General features: G+C 39.8%; 1 protein-coding gene across 1 annotated transcript in view; it reads right to left on the bottom strand.

Moving 5' to 3' along the window:
- Window positions 1-22123, bottom strand: part of RYR3 (ryanodine receptor 3) — a 572218-nt gene that overhangs the window by 59654 nt on the left and 490441 nt on the right. The window contains exons 74-78 of the mRNA XM_074996957.1: window positions 20918-21030; window positions 17685-17784; window positions 5354-5460; window positions 4302-4353; window positions 2034-2090 (exon numbers count right to left, since the gene is read on the bottom strand). Coding sequence (XP_074853058.1) covers window positions 2034-2090; window positions 4302-4353; window positions 5354-5460; window positions 17685-17784; window positions 20918-21030 — 429 coding nt within the window. The remainder of the gene's footprint in view (window positions 1-2033; window positions 2091-4301; window positions 4354-5353; window positions 5461-17684; window positions 17785-20917; window positions 21031-22123) is intronic.

Here is a 22123-nt window from a genome sequence, read left to right as displayed (position 1 = left end):
AAAAAACTGCTGAGCCACTATTTGACTGTTGGACAGTGAAACTTTCTCTTGGAGCAGGCATGTATATCCCCAGTGAATGAGGGGTAGCCCTGCAACCCTTGAAGGTATGGAGGGACTTATCCATTGACAAGGGGTTAAAGAGCTGTGATTCACTGAAGGGCAGGTCCTCAATGGTATTCTGAACTTCACTAGGAGACCCTGATGCACAGAGCCAGGATGTGCATGACAATATCCATGAATGTTCCTTTCATTGCTAGATTAACTGATAAACTGTGAAGAATAAATGTATTTGAGAGGTTAACGCAGTGGTTCTCAACCTGGGGTGCACACACCCCCTGGAGGTGCATGATGCCCTTTCTGGGGGCGTGAGACAAGCCAGATTTTTTTTAGTAGGTAAATCATCGAAAACACAAATTAAGCACAGGCACATACATGCAACTACTTTGTTTCTTCAAACCTATGTATGAATTCAGTTACCTGCTAGCGTGTCAGTTACAGTTTGCTTCCACAGCAAAACACCGCAACATCTCTGGGTAGTACTTGCGGATTTTTGTATGCCTACTGTATTATTTGTAGTGAGTAATAACATAAAACTATTTTACACATATTTAATATGCACTTCCACCCCCATCTCCACTTTTGATTTTTTCTATGGGGTGTGAGAACATATTTGATTTTTGATAAGGGGTGCAAGAACATATTTTAATAACCAAAGGGGTGCAGGCTGTAGTAAAGGTTAAGAAACACTGGGTTAATGAAATACAGATGCATAATGCTCCAGGTGATCAAACTGCTCCAAGTGTTAGGGGTGGGGTGGAAGAAGGCAAAATGAGGACAGTGGGACAAGGAAACTAAGAGTGTGTGTGTGTGAATTGTGATGCAGAGTAAGAAAGAAAGAAGAAATGGAAATAAGCTAGAGTGTGGCAGAATTTAAAAAAATTTAAATAAATTTTGTCACAATAATATCAATACTTATTTTTTAGCTTTTCCCCCAATTTTTATCCATTTACTTTTTCACAGTTGCAGGAAATTATGGGAGAAATCACACAATCAGACCGAAATCAGATAGTAAGCAATAAGTTTCAAAATATTAAAGGTTTAGAACCATTAAAACACATACTGCCAAAATAGAAAAAGTAAAAATCCTAAAATCAAACTCTATTGAGAGCTAAAGCAAAATTTTTCATTTTTGTATACTGTTAATTCTTTCTTGTTATTGATAGAAATATTTTTTTCTGACTCTGTTCATGTAACTTAATGTTTACTGACATTTACAGATAAAAATCAAATCATTGCAAGCCTAAAAATATTCAGGCAAAACTTTCAGGGTAACGCATGCAGATAGCTTGCCACCCTATTCTATAGCTTTACTGATTCCAGCAATCGAGAAATTGGTGTAAATACACTGATTTGCTATTACAGGTTGAACGTCTCTAGTCCAGTAACCTTGGGACCTGACTGATGTGGAACGAGAGAATTTGCCAAACCATGGAAGCTCAATATTGCTTAGCGGAATTATCAAACACTTCTACTGTTTATTGGGCTTGGAGAAGACATTTAGGAATAAATTGGGGCTAAACAACAGCAAGAGGCAGGTGTCTTGGCCAGGCCCATGATAAGTGAACATCTGGCTTGCTAAAATTGTGCCGGACGATGGATGTTGCCAGATTAGAGCATGCTGGATGAGAGAAGTTCAACCTGTACATCAATAATACAGTAAAATATGCTAAAATGTGCCTATTGTTATTGTACCTATTTTATCAGGGTCCTGTTAAAATTGTGTTGTGTTTCACTTAGGCTGTGTCTACACTACAAAAATAACTTTGAAGTTGCTTATGTACAATTTTGAAGTAAGCAGCATTGAAGTTGAGCATCTACACACATCCTACTTCAAAGTTAAACTTGGAAGTTAACTTGAAGTACGATAAAATATGTGTAGACTCTCTGCTGGCTACTTCAAAGTAGTACCTAACTTCAAATTTAGTTCCTAGCGTAGACATACCCTCAACGTGGAAAGATAATTAAACTCTCACCTCAAATGTCTTTTCTTTTTCTTCATCCTCTTCAGCGTCTTCCTCACTTTGACAGCTCTTTTTTACATAAGAATGAGAAATTGCAAATTTATACTCAGTTTGAAAAAGTGGTTATTTCTATTACAATTTGTGCTGAGTGAGCAAAGACTTTCTAAAACAATTATGGGCATAAGCAATAAATTAGGCATATTACATCCTACTCTCTCTAAATAGTGTAACTTTACTTACCATTGACAATGCAGCCAGCAAAGAGACTTGGGGGTGGGAGTGGGAAAGCCATTAGTAGTCAAAGTTTTTAAAAATATACCGGAACCTCTATAATCTGGCAACCTTGGGAAATAGTATATGATAGATTATGGAATTTTCCAGACCATGGGTTTTCACTATAATGAAGGGTAAACAGAGTCTATTACTAAAGCTTCTGTACGTGCAAACTATTACTGAGTACTGTACATGTTTAACAGCTCAAGATAAATCTTTAATGTGCTCTATTTAAACTGTTATTTTGTTTTTGTTATCGTATGTAGGTAACGCGGCAGAAAATCGCTAAATGTGCAGTACAGCAGTGGTTTTCCACTGTCATTTCACATCTGCCATTTCTCATGTTTATAAGTTAAATTTGTGCTAGACAGCACATATATAGCTGTGTCATAGAGCTGGAAGGGACCTTGAGAAGTTATCAGTTCCAGTCCCCTGCACTCACAGCAGGACCTATCACCATCATAGACAGATTTTTTTTTTTAAATCTATTTGACCTGATTCATACACAGCCCCCTTAGGGATTGAACTCACAACCCAGGACATATATATGTTTAGCAGGCCAATGCTCAAACCATATACGCTCACCCCTCGCTATATCAGCACGATTGGTTCCCAAATTTCTGTTCACAGGTGAAAACTTGTCAGAGGGACACTAAATAAATTCCCATTAAGACACCTGTAAAAGTCTCGGACTTGTTCCAAGTGCTCACAGCTCGGTGGAAGAGTGGCAGTATGTGGCACTGCTTTGAGAGGTAAGTGAACTTTGGTTTGGGGAGTGTTCTGGAGGGTTAAACTGGGGGCAGTTTGGAGCCATGAGCGGGAGGGAGGGTTAAAACCTAGTGGTGGGTTGGATCCATGGGGCAGGTGGGGAAGAGTGGGTCAAGGCTGCAGTGGGTTGAGTCCACTGGGAAGGACGGGGGCTTCAGGCTGCTGCAGGTTGGGCCGGGGGGTAGGTGGGAGGTTTCAGGCTGCAGTGGGTTGGGTCTGTGGGGAGGGCAGGGGAGGTTCAGGCTGAGGTGGGTTGGGGCAGCAGAGTCGGTAGGAGGGTTCAGGCTGCTGTGGGTTGAGTCTGCAGGGGGTTCAAGCGGAGGTGGATTGGGTCTGCAGGGCCGGTAGGGTATTCAGGCTGCGGCAGGTTGGGTCTGCAGGGAGTGGGGTAAGGCTCATATTAGCAGGGGCAAGTTCACTCATCTAGTGAACAGAGGTAGCTATGTGTGTCCCTCATTTTAGCGAGGCCTCATAAGTAAAATACTCGTTTAACAAGTGATAAGTGTATATATGTATGCACTGACACTCTGTTTTGTTGCACTGCATTTAAACTTATTTTGGTATTTGACTCATTATAGCACTCCAGCCATGTGGGGGACTGAACCATGGGTGTTCTGGAATTACAGATATCTGGATTAAGGAGGTTCAAGTGTATATATTTACAATGTTTAACACTTGTACTCCTGAATGCTAAGGAATTGACATTCCTCAAGTCTGAGAGTATTTTAAACTATTTGCCTACACATACAAAAACCACAAAATAAAATTCAGCTTCTATTCTTGGTTGTCTGGTTTTTGGTCTGAACTCAGCATATTTAACATGTTATTATGAAACGAGTACTGAGTTCTGCTTCAGTCCATATTCAAGGTAAATTCACACTGAAGTCAACAATTGTTTGTCCTGAGCAGGGTCTCTAGATTTTGATTTTAAAGAATTAAACCATTTCCTTTTTAAGACAGTGTAGCAGAAATGGCAAAATTATAATTTTCCTTGGTAGGAAATGTCTTCTTTTTGGGCCTATCAATTGTACCTTTGCAATCCAATGAATTAAATTCAACCCTATGATAGCGTAGCACAGGAAAGAACTTAATTCAATGTTTCCATAAAAATGTGGCTAGCGCACAAAACAGAAATTACTAATATTGAGTTCACAAAAGAGATGAGAGGAAAGCATACAGAAATGATATATAATAAATTTGAGGTGGGGTGAGAAATGGAGCTTGACTGTAAATATTTACCTTAGCCATCATGGCTGAATAGGCAGTATACAAAGCATCATCTTCTAGTTTGCTGTAGGGAGAAAAATTAATTCAAAATACTTATATGGGTTTGGTATCTGAGGTTTTTAAATGTTACCAAAATGCATGTATAATTAACATTAAGGAGATGGTATAAATTGCATCACCCTCAAGACATGTTGTAAAACTTATCTCCTAATCTCTTAGGACATGTGAAATAGTTTGTTAAAACGTATTTATTCATATGTATGTGCAAGTGAGCAAGATAGTTACGTATTTTAGTGCTGATTACCAGGTAGTGTGCGACATGTCTGGGGCTGGGGGGGGGGGAAGACTGAAGATAATAGTCATAGTTGTTTCTGTCATCTAACGATTATCTGTGATAAGATTACAAGTAGATTATGTATTCAATAAATATAGGAAAGAATCTGTAAAAGCAGAGTAGGAATGCTGTGCCTGTAATTTGTTCTTCTGCTGATAGTATTATTTTAAACATGGCAACAACTGGCATTAACAGGAAATCACACTCTCCCACAGTGGTATTTCAAATCATTTCGCACATATTACACAAAGCGTGATGAAAATCTGCTAATAATATGAACATTTATATATTAGTATTATATAGCAATGGGATCATCTGGCTGCAAACAATAATTACTAATTTGGACTCTTATGCTTCTGAGAAATTGAGCTTGGAAATATTTGTACTACATGTTCACTACATTTATAACAGCCCCTTCCCATACCAAACACAAGTCTTAACATTTGTGCTAAAGTGAAGATTATATAAAGGTTAAACAAAAAAATAATCCATAAGGGCAAGTAGAAAGTGGAAAAGGAGAGGCAGAAAATTGTCCATGATTTACAGCACTGAATTTTATCGGACTAAATCACTTTTGTAATGAAAATGTCTGTATTACAGATTCAGCAATGCATTATTTTACTTCTGTTGTGACAACACATTTACTTCTATGGGGTAATTCTTAAATAAGTGAATTGAAAACTTGACTGTGTAGAATGGCCATGTGTATTCTGAATGTGCTTCTACTTGCCTTCTCTCAGTGAGAGCATTGCGACTGAAATGGAGGATAATCTGATGAAGTGGATCAGGGTGTTTTTCAGTCTCTTCAGCCTCCTCCTCATCTTTTTTCGGAGGTGTCTGTACAAAGATTTACATTGATATATTTTATAAATAAAACACCACAAACAACATGAATACAGGGAAAATTGAACTCCTTGAAAAGCATCATAATTTTTGTTCAATTTAAATTCTTTTGCCAATATTCACAATAGTCAGATGTTTATAACATCAGAAACATTATTTTGTATGATTATCAAGCGTTTACAATACCTGACTGTTACTCTTATCTGATAGGAAAGTTAAAGTTTCTCATATGCAATGTACTGCTTTAGACAGCAACACCTTATTCAGCAGAAATTAGTATGTAAACTTCTGTGCCACCCAAGATGAAAGAAAAGCCCAGCTGAGTTATTCAGTAGGAGGATGAGCTGGGAAATGGAATAATTTTTACTATTATCCACAGATGCTTCCTGTAAAGAACTGGCAAGGGAGTGAAAACTTTACTGTAATATGTTTCTACATCACTAATCCTGAGTATTAATCTCTTACATGATTTACATTTCTCAAAATGTTTTTAAAATAAATATATTGTGCACTGGAGTAACACTGATATCTCCTTAATCTTACATTTGGAGAAGTCATACAGTCTGTTTTGGCTTTGCTGTGTAGGACTTACAGAATGTCACCTATTCTGTCCACTGCCATTCTCCTGTCGGAGGTGCCATGGTAAAGAGGCAATTCGAAGCAGGCTAATGAGGTGCTAATATGCATATTTGGCATCTTATTAGTGTAATGGCAAATGCACCAACAGACTTCAAATTGCAGATTGATAGTGTAGATGGGGGCAGCTCTGAAATAAGCACCCCGCTCCAACATTCCCTTACTCCCATAGAACTAGATTGGAGTAAGGGAATGTCGAAATGGGGCGCTTATTTCAAAGATGCCCCCATCTTCACTATCAATCTGCAATTCAAAGTCTGTTTGTGCAGCTGTCATTATGCTAATGAGACACTGAATATGTATGTTAGCACCTCATTAGCCTGCTTCAAATTGCCTCATTACTATGGCACCCCCGAGGGGAGAATGGTAGCGTAGCAGCAGCTTTTATTAGACCAGTAGTGTGGTAGAGGGCTTTGAAGGATGGGTGCAGATGGCAAGTGTGGACGCAGCCTTCCTTTATCACAGAATGTTGCTGTATGTACACTGTCTGTACTTTACTTGCTACCAGAAATGTAGACACAGACTAGGAGGTATGCAGATGTACTTATGATATGTAGTGAGTGAAAAAGGTTCCCAGGGAGACCTGCCAAATTCTGTTTATTTTCACTAATTTTTTATTCCACACTTAAGTTAGTAATGCGTACTTGTGCAGCACAGCTCTCCTTATTTTTCTGTATATATTTAGATTTACTGCAGGTAAACAATGAACACTGAACTTGCTAAAAACTTTTTTTGTTGAGGAATCAAAGTCACTCTTCTTAATGAGTGCAAAAAACATTTTAAATGTCTTCCTTCTATTCCAAGCTATTTTAATGTTATTTAGTTAAAAAAAAAATCCTCAGGAATTTTTTGTTCATTTCCCACACAAATAAAAATATTTTTTTGTCTTCCCTCTGACTCAAAAGTTGACTAAATCACTTTCATAGTTTTAATAAAATTCATCTGCAAACTGAGACCAAAGCTGTAAAACGTCATCCCAAAAGGTGAAAGTTTTTAGAAAATTATGAGCAACTGAAAATGAAGTCTTAGAATGAAAACAGTTAAGCCGTGTCTATATGTGCATTCCTCTTTCAAAACAGGCATGTAAATGAGGGAAATTGAAAATTCAAACGAGGTGCAGATTTACATATCTGGTGCGTCCCTGGCATATTACTTCGAAAGAGCTTCTTTCAAAAGAAGAAAAGCAGTGTAGACGCAGCTCTTTCGAAAGTAAACCCCATCTTTGAAAGAACCCTTCTTCCTATTATCTTTCAAAAGATCCCCTTTCTTTTGAAAAATCTTTCAAAAGAACTTAATAGTGTAGATGCAGCCTCTATATCAGGGTTTTCAACATTGTAATATCTGAGCATTTTCCAAGGAACAACAATAACAATTGTGAAGTCTAATAGACTCGATGGAGTTTCTGGCGATTTTTGAAGTAACGGGGTAACATTTTTTGTGAGGGGGTATCTTTTGGGTTGGGTAGCAGCTTAAGGTGGGGAGCAGTTTAGGGAATAATGAGATGTCAGTATTGTGAATGACATTACTATGGTGGAAAATGTTTTGCAGACAGGAATGTTTTACAGCGTTTGCAAGTTCCACAGGGTGGACCTGTTGATCCTGCCACTGCCAGGACATGGAAATTTTCACTGTTTACATCAGTGTATCAATTTGGTCCCACTCAATTAATTAAAATCATGGTAGAGCTGTAAACAGTATGATCATTTTAGTTATTTTTGCTTGCTTGCAATAAAAAAGTATTCTATGAAGTGGAAAACATACAAAAGAAAAAGGTACAATAATGAGCCTGCCTTACTTTTCTGAAGCAAATTTGTGCTATTGAACAGCCATGGCAGCAAGTGAGTTAATGCGAAGGAAAAAGATTAGCACAACACAAGACAGGGGAAATGAACTGCCATGACACTGGCCTAATCTTGACTGGGAATCCTTACGGGATCATGCCACTATTTTAAAAAATGAACAAGGAATCTGACCATGGTTGTCACAGAGGTCAGGATTAACTCCAAGACCTCTTTCTACTCAACTGTCTAAGAACACAAGCTGCAACTACACTATGAGATAAACTGGAATTTAACGCAGTTAGCTTGATATTACCACATGACTGTCTTCGCTGTAAATACCATTAGCTCGATTTAGGGAGTGCTAATATCGATATAATATTGTCGGTAACTGCTGGATGTAACATCAAACTCGAATTCAATAGCTCAATTAAAGGCCAGTGTGGAACAGCCACATCTTAAAATCAAATTGTGTCCTGTATGTAACCCTAAATGCTTCGCAGTGTTCTGCTGTGGATGCTGCTCTCCAGGTGTGCAGGAATTAGGTAAAAGGAAGACCACAAATTTCAAAATGGGACTAGGAAGCCTGTGGCTGTGGGCTCACATTTGTATGAGAGCCTGAGAAATATCTTTCTTTGCTAATAGTGCTGTGAACGCATCTATCCATTACAAATAGCTCCTGCAGGGAGTTCGTGTCTCTGCACATGGTATTTTTTTTCTGTGCTGTCTGGCACCAGCCGCTGTCCTACTGCACCACGTGGCAGCAAGGCTGTTTTGGGGGCTCATGCTTGCATAAGAGGCCGAGAAACTTTTCAGCAGTTTAAATTTGTGTGCGCCCCATCCTCCCTCTCCCACAGGTGCCCTTCCTGCCCTCAAACACATCACATGGGTAGCTTCCAATCCAATGAAAGGATGTGCCTGCCATTTGGTGCTGACCATGAGTATGGCAGCAATAAGTTAACTTTGTGAGGAGCACGTGGGGAGGTGACAATAGTCAAAATCAAATTTATAAATTCCAGAGTTACAAAATCAATATTAATAAATTCAGTTTTATCTCATAGTGTAGATGCAGCCTCAGTTTGACTCCATATTGTCTCTGAGGTATTTTTATTTGTCACACACCAAAACTACACTGAGTTAAATAGACCCAAGAATAGGAGTAGAATTGTAATTATATTTTCACCCCCTGCCAGTTTTTTTTTTTGTTTTATTGTTTTGGGTTTTTTTGGGGGTGGGGGCATTTCTCCACCACATTTTTCCACCTCTGTGGCTTTGTAGCCTGGGTAGCTATCCTGTGTACACCACCCCTGGTTATGGCCTTATATAGGAGATGGGTATAGTGCATACTACACATTTCAAACTTATGCAGAAAACCCTTTTTAAAATATACATTTATATATTACTTTGCATTTACTATGCACCACATCAAACATTCTGAATTTGGCTAGGTTACTAGGTAGGAACCAATCCCAATATAGCATGTTCTGTCTAGGTGTGACATACTATTTACCTCCTCTTACACATCTGGCTTATCTTGTCCATTATAAATTGTTCCCTGTGTGTTTACATACCTTATCTTAGCTAGAACAAATATTCCGTCTCTTAGCTTCCTGACTCATTTACCTATCTTAGCTGGCAGAGATATTCTATTTCCAGCTCACTGTTCCATTTACCTCCCTAATCCTGTCTCCCAAGAAATGTGACCTTACCCGTGTTTAATTAATCATGGCAAGAAGGCCTATATTCTGCTGTTTTTGTTTTTCTTTTTTACATTAGCATTCATTTCATTCACATGGTGTTTCTATGGTTTCTTTCTCAAGTTCGCTACCCAGCAACACATTTCAAGACCACAGCTGCAATCATTTGAACACCCATTAATGCTAGGCTCTAACGGGTGCAAGCTCATCTTGTTTGGTATAATGAATAGTCTTGGAGAGGTAGCCATGTTAGTCTGTATCTAAAAAAAAAGCAGTCACGTAGCACTTTAAAAACTAACAAATTATTTTACTCGGCGATCAGCTTTCGTGGGGCAGACCCACTTCTTCAGATCTGGAATTAGTGCTGTATTGCAAACAGACTATTACTGCAGTCTAATAGACTATTTCTAGTACAGCACTATCTCCAGATCTGAAGAAATGGGCCTGCCCCACAAAAACTCATCACCTAGTAAATTATTTTGTTAGTCTTTGAAGTGATACGTGACTGCCTTTTTGTTTTGTCTGCTATAGTGCACCTGGTTTAATTCTACACTATAAGCTTGTTTGGCCATTAAAAATCCTTTTGTAATGTTAATTTTGCTTTTATTTTAATTGTATGATAAAAATTGGTATAATATATAAATATATTTCCATTTATTACTGCAGGAATTTTATACATTAAACAGAATGTAGGCCAAATAAAATAACATTTCTTGGGTCCATAGTGTTCTCCTCCCACCACCACACAAAACTTGCTATTACCAGAACAGGCAATTTTTACTTTACCAGTGTTTCAGCATACAATCCGTATTGTGCAACTAGGAGATGGTTCCCTTGGAGCGAACCCATATTCTGACAACTTGTACAACATTGCACCTGAATACATAAGTGTTCCCCGTATGTAAACAGCAGTATAAGTTTGGGGCTTTTCAGGCCATGCATTATACAGGTTGAACCTCTCTAGTCCACCCCCCTCGGGACTTAACTTGCGCCAAACAAGGGAATTTGCCGAACCACAGGAAGTAATATTGTCCAACACCATTACCAACACTCCCACTGCTTACTGGGCTCTTCGAAAATATTCAGGGGTAAATTATGGTTAAATAGCAGCAGAGAACTCTGAAAGCCAGGACTGGTGGCTGTAAATTAATGTTATGGAGTAACAGGACACTTGGCTACAACCATAAGTGGCCACTGGGCATTTTCCATTTAGTTCATTTTCTGCAATACAACTTCACCAGAGAACTGTGGAGCAACTGGTGACCAGACAGCATGGCTCCTGACACCCCAGGCCAGCCTGAGGGAGCAAATGGCAGCTGGGAAGGGTGGCTCCTTATGCCCCCCACCCACACTTCCCAACTCCCTACCCTAACTCCTGTACCTCCACCCACTGCCCTGAGACACTCTTCACACCTCAACCCTGACTTCTGCACCTCCAGGCCCTTCACCTCCCCAGATGCCTGCCCTGGTTCCAGCACTCTCCACTCCTGTAGTACCCTGCCCTGAAGGACCCAAGCACCATCAGGTAAATACCCTAGTACTACTATAATAGGTGGATAGTTACCTATGATTTTCCAAAAATTCCAATCCTTCCGCAATATGCCAGTGCCTTTTAAAAGGCATAATGATGATTCTTCTGTGTGTCAGTGTTAGCTTAGGTTGAGTTAAGACTTAAAAATATCCTCCTATTGTGATATTGAAGTGGTATTTTCTTTTTCCATGGTCCTTGGACACCAAGGAGATCGGCATTTTAGTAATATTCGACAAATGCACAAAACAAGGAATTAGGAATTCCATGGAGAAGAGAAAAATGGAGATCTTTCTGAATCAGGATTAGGTGGCAGGATACAGAAGTTTGCTAATCCTCTACATTCATGATACATGAATGCTCAATTTCTGCTGAATATGGCTGTACATGTTTACATTTCATTACAGAATACCAGCAAGAAAATGGCAACATTTAATTTGCATCAAAGCTTAGAATGTTAAAAAAAATTATGTAACAACAAAAATTCAAAAAGGGAAAGCATCAATCACGTTAAGTCTTCAAACAAATAATAATTAAAACATAGGAACATAGGAATTGCCAAACTGACAGAAACAGACCAAAAGTCCATTTAGTCCCATGCCATTTCTGAAAGTAATCAACACTATGTATTTCAGCTGAGGGCATAAACCACCTTAATATGCCTAAATATGCAATACTGTATCATACAGCAAATTTCTTCCTGACCCAGACAGGTCCTTTGTTTATGCCCTGAAGCAGGGGTATTGCTATTTTAGAAATTTAAATATAGAACTATGGTTCACAAAAGCTAAATACATATTATATAATATATATATATTGAATTGGGCACTGATAACTAAGCTCAGTTATTTCAGTACTTACAGCCAAATCTTGAACTAGTTTCTCCTCAAATGAATATTCCTCTGTTTCTATCCAATCGTTCTGATAACCATGGAGGAAGAGGTTAATAGAACGGTGCCTGGGAGGGGGGGTGAAAGTGAGATCAAGAGGGGTAAACAAAAGGTAGTATACTAGCTTAGGTGGTTAATGATTAGTAAGGATATGCATTTTGTACAATTTTGATCCTCTGATTGGTCAGTGAAGTAACAGGAAAACTAAAGCAAACAGCTGAAAGACATTTTCCTTCAGACTTCTGAAAATACCATGAGGTGCTTTGAGGGAAAATACCAAGTAGCTCTTAATTACATTTTCCTGCATATCAGCCTGTTTTTATTTGTATCATGGTGATAGATCCCTACCAGTGTTGGGATGCTGATGTTTCAGGTGTTATACAAACACAGAGAAGACATAGTTCCTACCCCAAAGAGGTCTCAAAGGCATATCAGAAAATACATGGGATATATAATTATATATCTGACCAACAAACATTGCTGTAGGAACATTCTTTTTGAAAAAAAAAACCTTTTAATATTCAATAATTACATTTTTGCTCTAAGTTTTTTGTAATTTTTAGGGTTTTTTTTTTTAGTGAAGGAGGGAGCAAAAACATACATGTCTAAAGATGTTAGTGGATAGATGCACTGTACTGGGCTCTGCATGTCTTACTTCAGTGTGGATAGGAAGGATGAGTTTTACACCTTATTGCTGCTATTTTCAGACTTGAGACAAATTTTTGGTAAGGCTGGGTTAAAGAAGTCTCTTTACCACCCCTGGCAATGTGATAGTTGTATCTTGGCATCACAAGTGATTTTCAAATGAAAGTTGAGTTTGTTTCAAACTATTACAAAATGCAGCGTAAACCGTGCTCAGACCCTAATACAGAAAAAAATTGCATTTTATTCAAACCCACATTTTTCTCCTGTTCTTTAAGTTAAGACAGTAGCTTTTATGGTGAATTTTCCTGTATATATTCATGCAATTTGCCTGACTAAAAGCCCAGGGGACACAATTCTTGAGCTTAATCATGGAGAAAGTATTGTAATGTCACCAAAAAGAATAAGGTAAAAAAAAAAGACTTACTGAGCTAGCTCAGAAGTGATTTTACATTCCTTATCCAACTAAATTAAATTGTCGGTATGCACTATAATGAACATTTCTGTTTACAGACCCAAGTTTCACATTTAGCTCTTCCTTTTTCAAAGTGAACAAAAATGAATTTTCAGACCTTGCATAACTTAATATGGTTGAACGGATTTGTGTTAAATTTGACACAAAAGTCACTTTTCAGAAGAGAATATGCAAAACAGTTTCATAGAATCATAGAACAATAGAGCTGGAAGAGACCTAAAAAAGCCATCGAGTCCAGCCCCCTCCTCTAAGCAGGACCAAACCCATCAGCTCAGCCCAGCCAGGGCTTTGTCGAGGCGAGACTTAAACACTTCCAGGGATGGAGACTCTACCAATTCCCTGAGTAGACCATTCCAATGCTTCACCACCCTCCTAGTGAAAAAGTTTTTCTGAATGTTCAACCTGGACCTTCCCATCTGCAACTTGAGACCATTGTTCTGTGTTCTGCCATTCGTGACCACTGTGAACAGCCTCTCTTCAGCCTCTTTGGAACCTCCCTTCAGTAAGTTGAAGGCTGTTATCAAGTCCCCCCTCAGTCTTCTCTTCTGCAGACTCAACAGTCCCAATTCCCTCAACCTTTCTTCATAAGTCATATGCTCCAGCCCCCTAATTATTTTGGTCGCCCTCTGCTGTTCCCTCTCCAGTGTATCCACATCCTCCCTATAACTGGGGGCCCAGAACTGGACACAGTACTCCAGATGCAGCCTCACCAAAGCTGAATAAAGAGGAATAATCACTTCTTTGGATCTACTGGCAACGCTCCTCTTGATGCAACCTAATATGCCATTAGCTTTCTTGGCTACAACAGCACACTGTTGACTCATGCCCAGCTTCTCATCTACTACAACTCCCAGGTCCTTTTCTGCAGAACTACTACCGAGCTAGTCGGACCCCGGCCTGTAACAATGCTTGGAATTCTTCCAGCCCAAGTGCAGGACTCTGTACTTGTCCTTATTTAACCTCCTCAGATTTCTTGCAGCCCAGTCTTCCAATTTCTCTAAGTCACTCTGGACCCTATTCCTACCCTCCAGTGTATCTACCTCTCCCCCTAGCTTAGTGTCATCCGCAAGCTTGCTGAGGGTGCAATCCAACCCCTCATCCAGGTCATGATAAATATGTTGAATAGAACAGGACCCAGAACCGAACCTTGGGACACTCCACTAGAACCCGACCGTCATCCTGACATCGAGCCGTTGATCACTACCCTCTGGGCCTGACCTTCTAGCCAGCTTTCTATCCATCTTACCATCCATTTATCCAATCCACATTCCTTTAACTTGCTGACAAGAATATTGTAGGAGACTGTATCAAAAGCTTTGCTAAAGTCAAGATAAATCACATCGACTGATTTTCCCCACCCACAAAGCCAGTTATCTCATTGTAGAAACTAATCAAATTGGTCAGGCATGACTTGCCCTTCATGAATCCATGCTGACTTTTCCTCATCACTCTCCCTTCCTCCAAGTGCCTCAAAATGATTTCCTTGAGGAGCCCCTCCATGATTTTTCCAGGGACTGATGTAAGACTGACCGGCCTATAGTTCCCTGGATCATCTTTCTTCCCTTTTTTAAAGATGGGCACTACATTTGCCTTTTTCCAATCATCTGGGATCTCTCCCGATCTCCACAACTTTTCAAAGATAATGGCCAAGGGCTCGTCAACAACATACGCCAACTCCCTCAGACCCCCTAGGATGAACTAGGTCTGGGCTCATGGATTTATGTATGTTTAGCTTTTTTAGCTAGCTCCTAACCTGTTCTTTCCCCACCAAAGGCTGTCCACCTTCATCCTACAATGCATCACTTATCGCTTTAGTCCGGGAGCTGTCCTTGTCCGTGAAGGAGGGTTGGTTTCTTTATTTATAGGTATTTTTAGAAAGTTACTATTATGAACAAGTGCAAATAGATTCCAAATGGAATAGTACTCTAAAGTTAATTGTAATGTTCACAACAGAGTGACTGCTATAATCAGGGCTGGGGACAGACTTAGCCATGTCCTGTGTAATGAGGAGTAGGGAGTTTGGCTCCAGCCTCCCTCTTCCACAAAGGGGAGGGGCATTTCATGGAAAGAAGCCCTGGCTATAATACTTTTGTCTAGAATCACGAGTAAATAAAGGAAATTTAGTTTTCAGTGAAAAGCAACATTAAATGCTAGTCAGTCACTTATATGAAAGGTAGATTATCCATGGAATTAACCTAAGTAAAGATATAGGGCTCTGCAAACACTTGTGAATGTGTTTAATTTTATACCTTTGAGCAATGCCATTGAAGTACTCATGTATGTTAAGTAGCATGAAAGTACAGGTTGAACGTCTCCAATCCAGAACTCTCTCGTCCAGCAAACTTCATAGTCCAGCATGATTTTAGTTAGCTGGATGACCACTTCTTGTGGGTGTGGCCAAATTTCCCGTGGTCCCATAAAGTTTGTTTCCAGCCACCAGTCCTGGCTCTCAGTGTCCTGTGCTGTTACTTAGCTGTAATTTACCCCTAAATGTCTTCTAAGGGCCCAATAAGCAGTGAAAGTGTTGGTAATGTGCTAGAAATTATTGACTCCTTTCGTCCAGCCAATTCTTTCATCCAGCACTGGTCAGGCCCCAAGGGTTCTGAATGAGAGAGGTTCAACCTGTACTGCAGGATTAGGGCCTTAATATAGACATAGAAAGGAACATACATATTTATACATGAAGGGGGCACAATGTGTGGTCATAGATCGATGAATGACCACCCTGCACCTCCAAGAAAGGTGGGGGGAAGGGTATTAGTCTGGCTATATGAGTGGAGGGAGCAGTGCTTGATGGTTGGGGGTGAGGAATGGAAACTGCTACAAAAAAGGGGCAGCGCAGTCACTGACTCTTCCCCGGAGAATGCAGGGCTTTAAATGTGTCTCTGCTAGCCTTCCTTTTGCACAGACCAAAGCTGAAGCAGAAGGGCTTCAGCACTCAGCTCTGCTAAGCTCTCTGTGGAAACAGTGAGTAAGTGGGGGCAGGGACAAGAGAAGAGACAAGTCTCCCCTCCTGCCCCACTCTTCAGTTCCAGGACAGAGGCAGGAGCTTTCAGCATCTCAGCAGGACAGGACTCCAGAATTTAGCTCAACTGGGCTCCAAGAGGAAGAAGCTGGGAAGTGAGAGGGCAGAGGGCTTTCTCTCCAGGAATAGATAGGTAGGAGTTGGCAGCGACTCTCAGCTTGGCAGCAGAGACACACAGAACAGTGAGAGGTGGGTAAGGACATTCTCCCTCTTCCCCTGTTCTGGTGGGGCAAAACAGGCATAACAGTGAATTCACAGAGTGGTGGAATTCAGTAACATATTAGCATATCAGGGAGTCAACCTCCCCCACCCCCTTACAGTCCATCTTAACACTCCTATGAGGGTGGCGGGAGGCACTAAGGTCCTGGCAATGGATTTGCCACAGGGACCTGGATGGGAAAAAGGAGAGAGCTGGTTGAAGAATCCATCCTGCTATTCTGAGGTATGATAAGGTCCCAGCAAAGGAATTGGTGAAAGGACCTGGGTGGAAAAAGATGGGGAGCTGAAAAAGCCTCGGGTATTTATGTATAAACATGGGAGTAATCTGTACTGCACACTGTTATCTGCCGAGTAGTCCCAGGTACTTAATAATAAAGTTGCGCATTGATTAAACGCATGTCAAATGGCTCTTGTCTTTCGATCAGCAGACCCAGACAGTAATTCTTACTGAAAATGGAGCAACTGCCCTGTAGGGCCATTAAGACAGCAAAATTCATCCAGTAACATTTAAGTAACTACCACACAAGGTACTCTGTAGCATCACACTCCTCGATATTTACCAGTGCCATCCTCCACAAACAAAAATCTCTTATCGGCTTGCTTGCTTTCAGCCCCACATTTAAATAATAAATGTGTGATGTCGAAGACATTTGGTTTAAAAATCTACAAGAAAAACATTGAAAAGTGTCTTTCACAAGAACCTACTGTCTGATTGTAGAACACATAGCAAAAAGCACAGTAAGTACTATACAACAGTCCCTCTGACTTCTCCAGAAGAATCCACAGAAGTAAATACCGGTCTCGGAAGTAAGTTTCTGTGGGATCTAGCCCTTAAATAGAACACAGAATGTGCAATATAAGACAAAGGTGGTGGTGGTGATGGGGGTTTGTTTGTTTTTAAACATACTCCACATATCATGTAATGCAGGTGCTGTTTAATTCACAAAGCTTTTTGTTTTTTCTTTTTATCTTAGGTATATTGCACTAAATGCACTGATGCTAAAATCGTGTAAATAGGATATACATAAGTTAAGACCAAAGAGCATGTCTGATTTATACACATACAAACCAAGTGCTCATTGCTGGAGAATGCAATATACAAATTATGCATTTCCTGTTTCTTTTTGCCATAAGGAAATGATCATTTGGATAACCTTCTGTGCATTATTCCTAGCATTGACACTATTTAGTCATTAAACCTCAAAGACTGACCAATCAGAATCCCTTACAAAAATTGTACAAATTCATGTTTTATGGCAACATCAAATCATGGCTGGGAAAGGAATAAGTGTGCGCATAAGGAAAAGGCTCTTCACAGGTTACATTACCGTTAACATGAGTATAAGCCTGTCATACTGAGCTTTTTCATGTACTTTTTCCAGCCAAACACGTTGAAAGGTGCTCAGGAAGAAAGTGCTAATTTTGTGTCTGAAGAAAAGCATATAGGTTTTCATTTAAGAACTAACATAATAAAGACACATGTTAAATTCAGTAAAGTACTGTAGTAAGAGAAAATAGTTTGTATCTGCAAGTTGTTTGAATCATTGTCATGTACACTTGAGTCCACTGTATTTCTGTATGTACACATACACAAACTAAAATAAAACAAAAAGTAAACAAAGAACATTTTTGTAAATAATCAACTCTAAATATTTAAATATATTCACATCACAGAAAATAATACATAGATGGCACTTCGGAGCCACTCTCTTTGGAGCACTGTACAAATTATAGCTACTTTACAGAGAGCAAAGAGAATCAGTATTTCTGAGTTTTGGAAATGTTCGCTTTTTGAGAAACAAAAATATTTTAAAAATACAATTACTATTTACTTTGTATTTCAAGTCACTTCTGAGAGCAAGAACAGGGAGCACCTAGAAAACTTAGAGAGAAAACTATGTAATAGTGATTTGCAGATGCACTATTTTAACAAGTAGCTACACATGAACAACGTACTGAGAATTTTAAAGACAAATGTGCTATTGAAGCAAATCAAGTTCAGAGGTGAAATTAAAAAAAAAAAAAAAAAAAAAGCACATGGACAATTGCCTAGACCACTAGATGCTAATCAGAAGAAAGGGTCATACTACACCGGAATCTGTAGTATTTTTCAGAATGCTGATTTTAACAACTTGTTGGCTTTCCGTGTCTAAAACAAAGGTCTTATTATCTAGTTTGGGATTACTGTCATCCCATTATGATACAGAAACCCCAAACTGTACATAGCAATCAGGAAATAAACCTAGAGGGCCAACAATTTTTTTTCTAAGATCTCACCATTTTGGGGTGGATATTGATATTCTGATTCATCAAAGTACAGCTTTCTCAAAGACTACCTCTAGAGACTGAAGCAGTCATACTTGGCCAGATTCACCACTCAAAACTAGTGAAAATCAGGAATAACAATCATAACACTGATACAGATCTTAATTGAATCAGGCCCAATATTTCTGGTACAAAGAGTATGTTCAGTAAGTTATAGGTGATGCAAACTTTCTAATTCAAGGACTATTACTTTATATTTTAATGAAAATGCAGAAATGTGGAAATTCATTATCTCCTCTTTTCTTCACAGGCATTGTCTAATGTCACAAAAACTGCAGGTGTGACATTTTTCAAGTCACATATAATATATCCTCTTCTTTTATCACTTAGGTGTTCCTTGGTTAAGATTTTATAAGCATATCATGGTATAAACAAACTATGGCTAATTTATCAGACCAGAATATGGTTGTGAAGACGTACCTACACATAGTACGTCTCCTAAAATGTGCCCTCCTTTTCTCTATCCTCAGAACTTTGTAAAGGATTATGCACCACTTCATAAACTGGTTACTTTTTTTTACATTATATTTAAATCTTTCCCTCCCACTTCTCTTCCCTCTTTAGATAACATGCTAACTTTTTTTCTAGCAAGAACCATGCTCAGGAAGATTCTCTAGAAAGATGCTACCACAGTTGTCTGGGAAGTGTAGATAAGCCCTACGAATACAGAACTCCATATAATTTGTACAAATGGGATGAGTCCTCTTAACTATATATTATAAACCCTTCTTTGGCCTTAATGTGGTAAATCTAACTTCCTTGCCAAATTATAAGTGCAGTTGCAAAGTTGCCAACACCAATGATGGAGATACATCTTAATAATGCATGTTTTAGCTGTTGATGAAATGAATTGTATTAACCATTCAGTGAACACACTGTGAACAAAGCAGACTGTCTTGTAAAGATTTCTTAATCCTCTTAGGAAACAGACAAACTTCCTCTAGCAAGCACTCACTGGTGAAAATGCATTTTGTCAGCAGTGCAATGTTTCCCTGTACTGATGGTTGTCTCTCTTTGGATGCCTTAAACTCCCCTGGAGGGCCCAGAGTGAAGGAAAACCACAATGGGAATGAAGAAAACTTCATAGTGATGTATCTATCCCTTCACCCCAACATAAATGTGATCTTGGAACTGTGAACAAAGCAGCAGATGGATCCCACGAGGGCATCCACTTCCTATCTCAACCCCACAGTGCTCTGAATGCAGGTGGACATTGGAGGAGCCCACGTGTGCGGAGACACAGCCTTCGCTAGCAGTCCAGAAGCCCAAATTTCTCTGCTCTGCCACAACATCTCTCTCATGGGCTTGACTGTTCACACATCGGTGTTCCCTGTAAGCCGTGCACTTGGTTGGCCACTCAGAAGAGACTGAGGTGCTGCCCCACTGATTAGCAGAGCAACCACTGCCTGCAGCATCTGCACCTATTGGTGGTGCACATCCACACCTGCCTTGGTGCACACAACAAAATTTATTCTGTGCATTGATGGGAAAAATTAGAGGGAACACTGTACGTAACACACTCCCACATAGTCAACATAACCCAGCATCAACACATGGAACTTTCACCTGGATGGGAACAGGGAGGAAAAGCCACAGAACAAGACAGCTGAAAGTGAAAATCAACTACTAAAAAAAAAGAAGAAATGAGCAGAAGATGAATATTAATTAAAAAAGGAGTCCAAAGTCAGAAAAGGACAGAACAGAAAAAATGCACAGAAATAGATTAACAGCTTGTGATGATGGTAGCAGTGCCCGATGTAGTGGACGTAAGAGTGGGCAGATAAGCACTGACAAAAACTGAAATATGTTTATGAGGCTGTGCACTCACTTCCTGTAGTGTTTTTATCATTAGGTTATTTGGCAATAAACCCCTCTTTTTGTCCCCAGGAGGAATGAAGGACATAGAAAAAAATCTATTATAACTATTTAATGGACATTATCAGCAATCTCTGTCTTTAGATACTGCTGGCAGATGAACATATCCTTTTAAGCATGCCAAGACATGAAGGGCCGATCTTTTCAAAAACAAGTTTAAATTTCTTTTGGTTTTATTTTTCATATTAAAAATCAAAGTCAGAGCATCTGCCAACTGAAGCTCTGCCAAAGAAACGAAATTTGTTAATGACCTCAAAAGCTCTGAGAGAGAGAGAGAGAGACAGAAGAAATTCCTGCTTGTCCTCAAAACACTTGCTCAACAGTCATTATTCATGAATATATAAACCTTTATAGCACTTACCTTGGCAGATTGTACAACGGTGCCATCCTGAAACAAGCAACAACAGCCCTTTTGCGTTGTTTTGATAAGAGTTTGTGCCAAACAGCTTTTTTTGATCGTAATGGTTGCTCGACCTATGGGAACACACTTTCATCAGGATGTAAAATCCAAAGGCTTCAGACTCGGTTAGAATTCATTTGCATGACTGCTATGGCAGGCAAATAAATTGATTAGTGGATGTTACAAAAGCTTCCTACCTTTCTTTCTTCTTAAAAATCTTGCTTTTCTAATAAAAAAAATCTCTCTTTAGAAATTACTCAGGGCCATACACCGTTCTCAACCTACAAAACTCCTACAGAAACTACTTACAAAATCTCTCATTTATGTCAATCTCATTTATGTCAATAAGTCTTCACGTGGTTGAAAGGCAAAATTTCGAAAATGTGACTTCTGTGAATACATAGATTTGTATGTAGTCACTCCTGTAAACAGCTTTTTGCACTATTACCTTTGTACAGTGAGGCTGACAGTCACCGTGGGCCTCTGTGCAAGATGTGGGGGGCCTGGCTCCATGCTCCCGGAAGGGGCAGGACTTGGACAGTTAGGTCTTATCTCCACCCAGACCTGTGTGTGCCCTCCCCAGCCCTCAGAGCCATGCAGAATGGTGCTCCAGCAGCAATTCAAGGGGACCCAGGACTCTAGTCACTGTCACTGTTGCAGTAGCACTGCCCCCCTTGCCTCCTCCATTGGTGAGCTTGCTCACGTGCGAAAATGACTGATTTTTTTTATGGGCAGAAGTTGTACCACTTGAATGAACACGCAAGAGTGTGCAGAAGTTGGTAATACAAGTTATTCCCCATATGTGGAAATGGGGAACAGGGTGGAAGTCACTTTGTAAATATGTATAATAAAAACTTCCCTGTATGCACACAAACATTTTAAAAATTAAACAAAATCATCAGGTACAGGTTGACCTTCCCTTACACAGCATGTTCAGCTCCTGACAGGTCCTGAACAAGAGAATTGCCAGATTCTGAACCCAGACAGCGCTGCACTCCTGGTGCAGCCCCAGCCTCCACCCTCCTTCCCCCAGGATTGTGCCCCAGCCCAGGCTCCCAGGGAGGCAACAGACAGTTCCTGTTCCTTGTCTGCCACTGGACTACCAAAAGGCTCTGGCTCCGGCCCCCACTCTACCATGGGGCAGGGGAGGCTCCAGCTCCAGCCCTC

This window comes from Carettochelys insculpta, chromosome 6 (genome assembly GCF_033958435.1).
Source record: "Carettochelys insculpta isolate YL-2023 chromosome 6, ASM3395843v1, whole genome shotgun sequence".
NCBI classification, from domain to species: Eukaryota; Metazoa; Chordata; order Testudines; family Carettochelyidae; genus Carettochelys; species Carettochelys insculpta.
The sequence above is the reverse complement of the archived record's forward strand: the minus strand, read 5'-3'. Positions and strand labels throughout refer to the sequence as shown.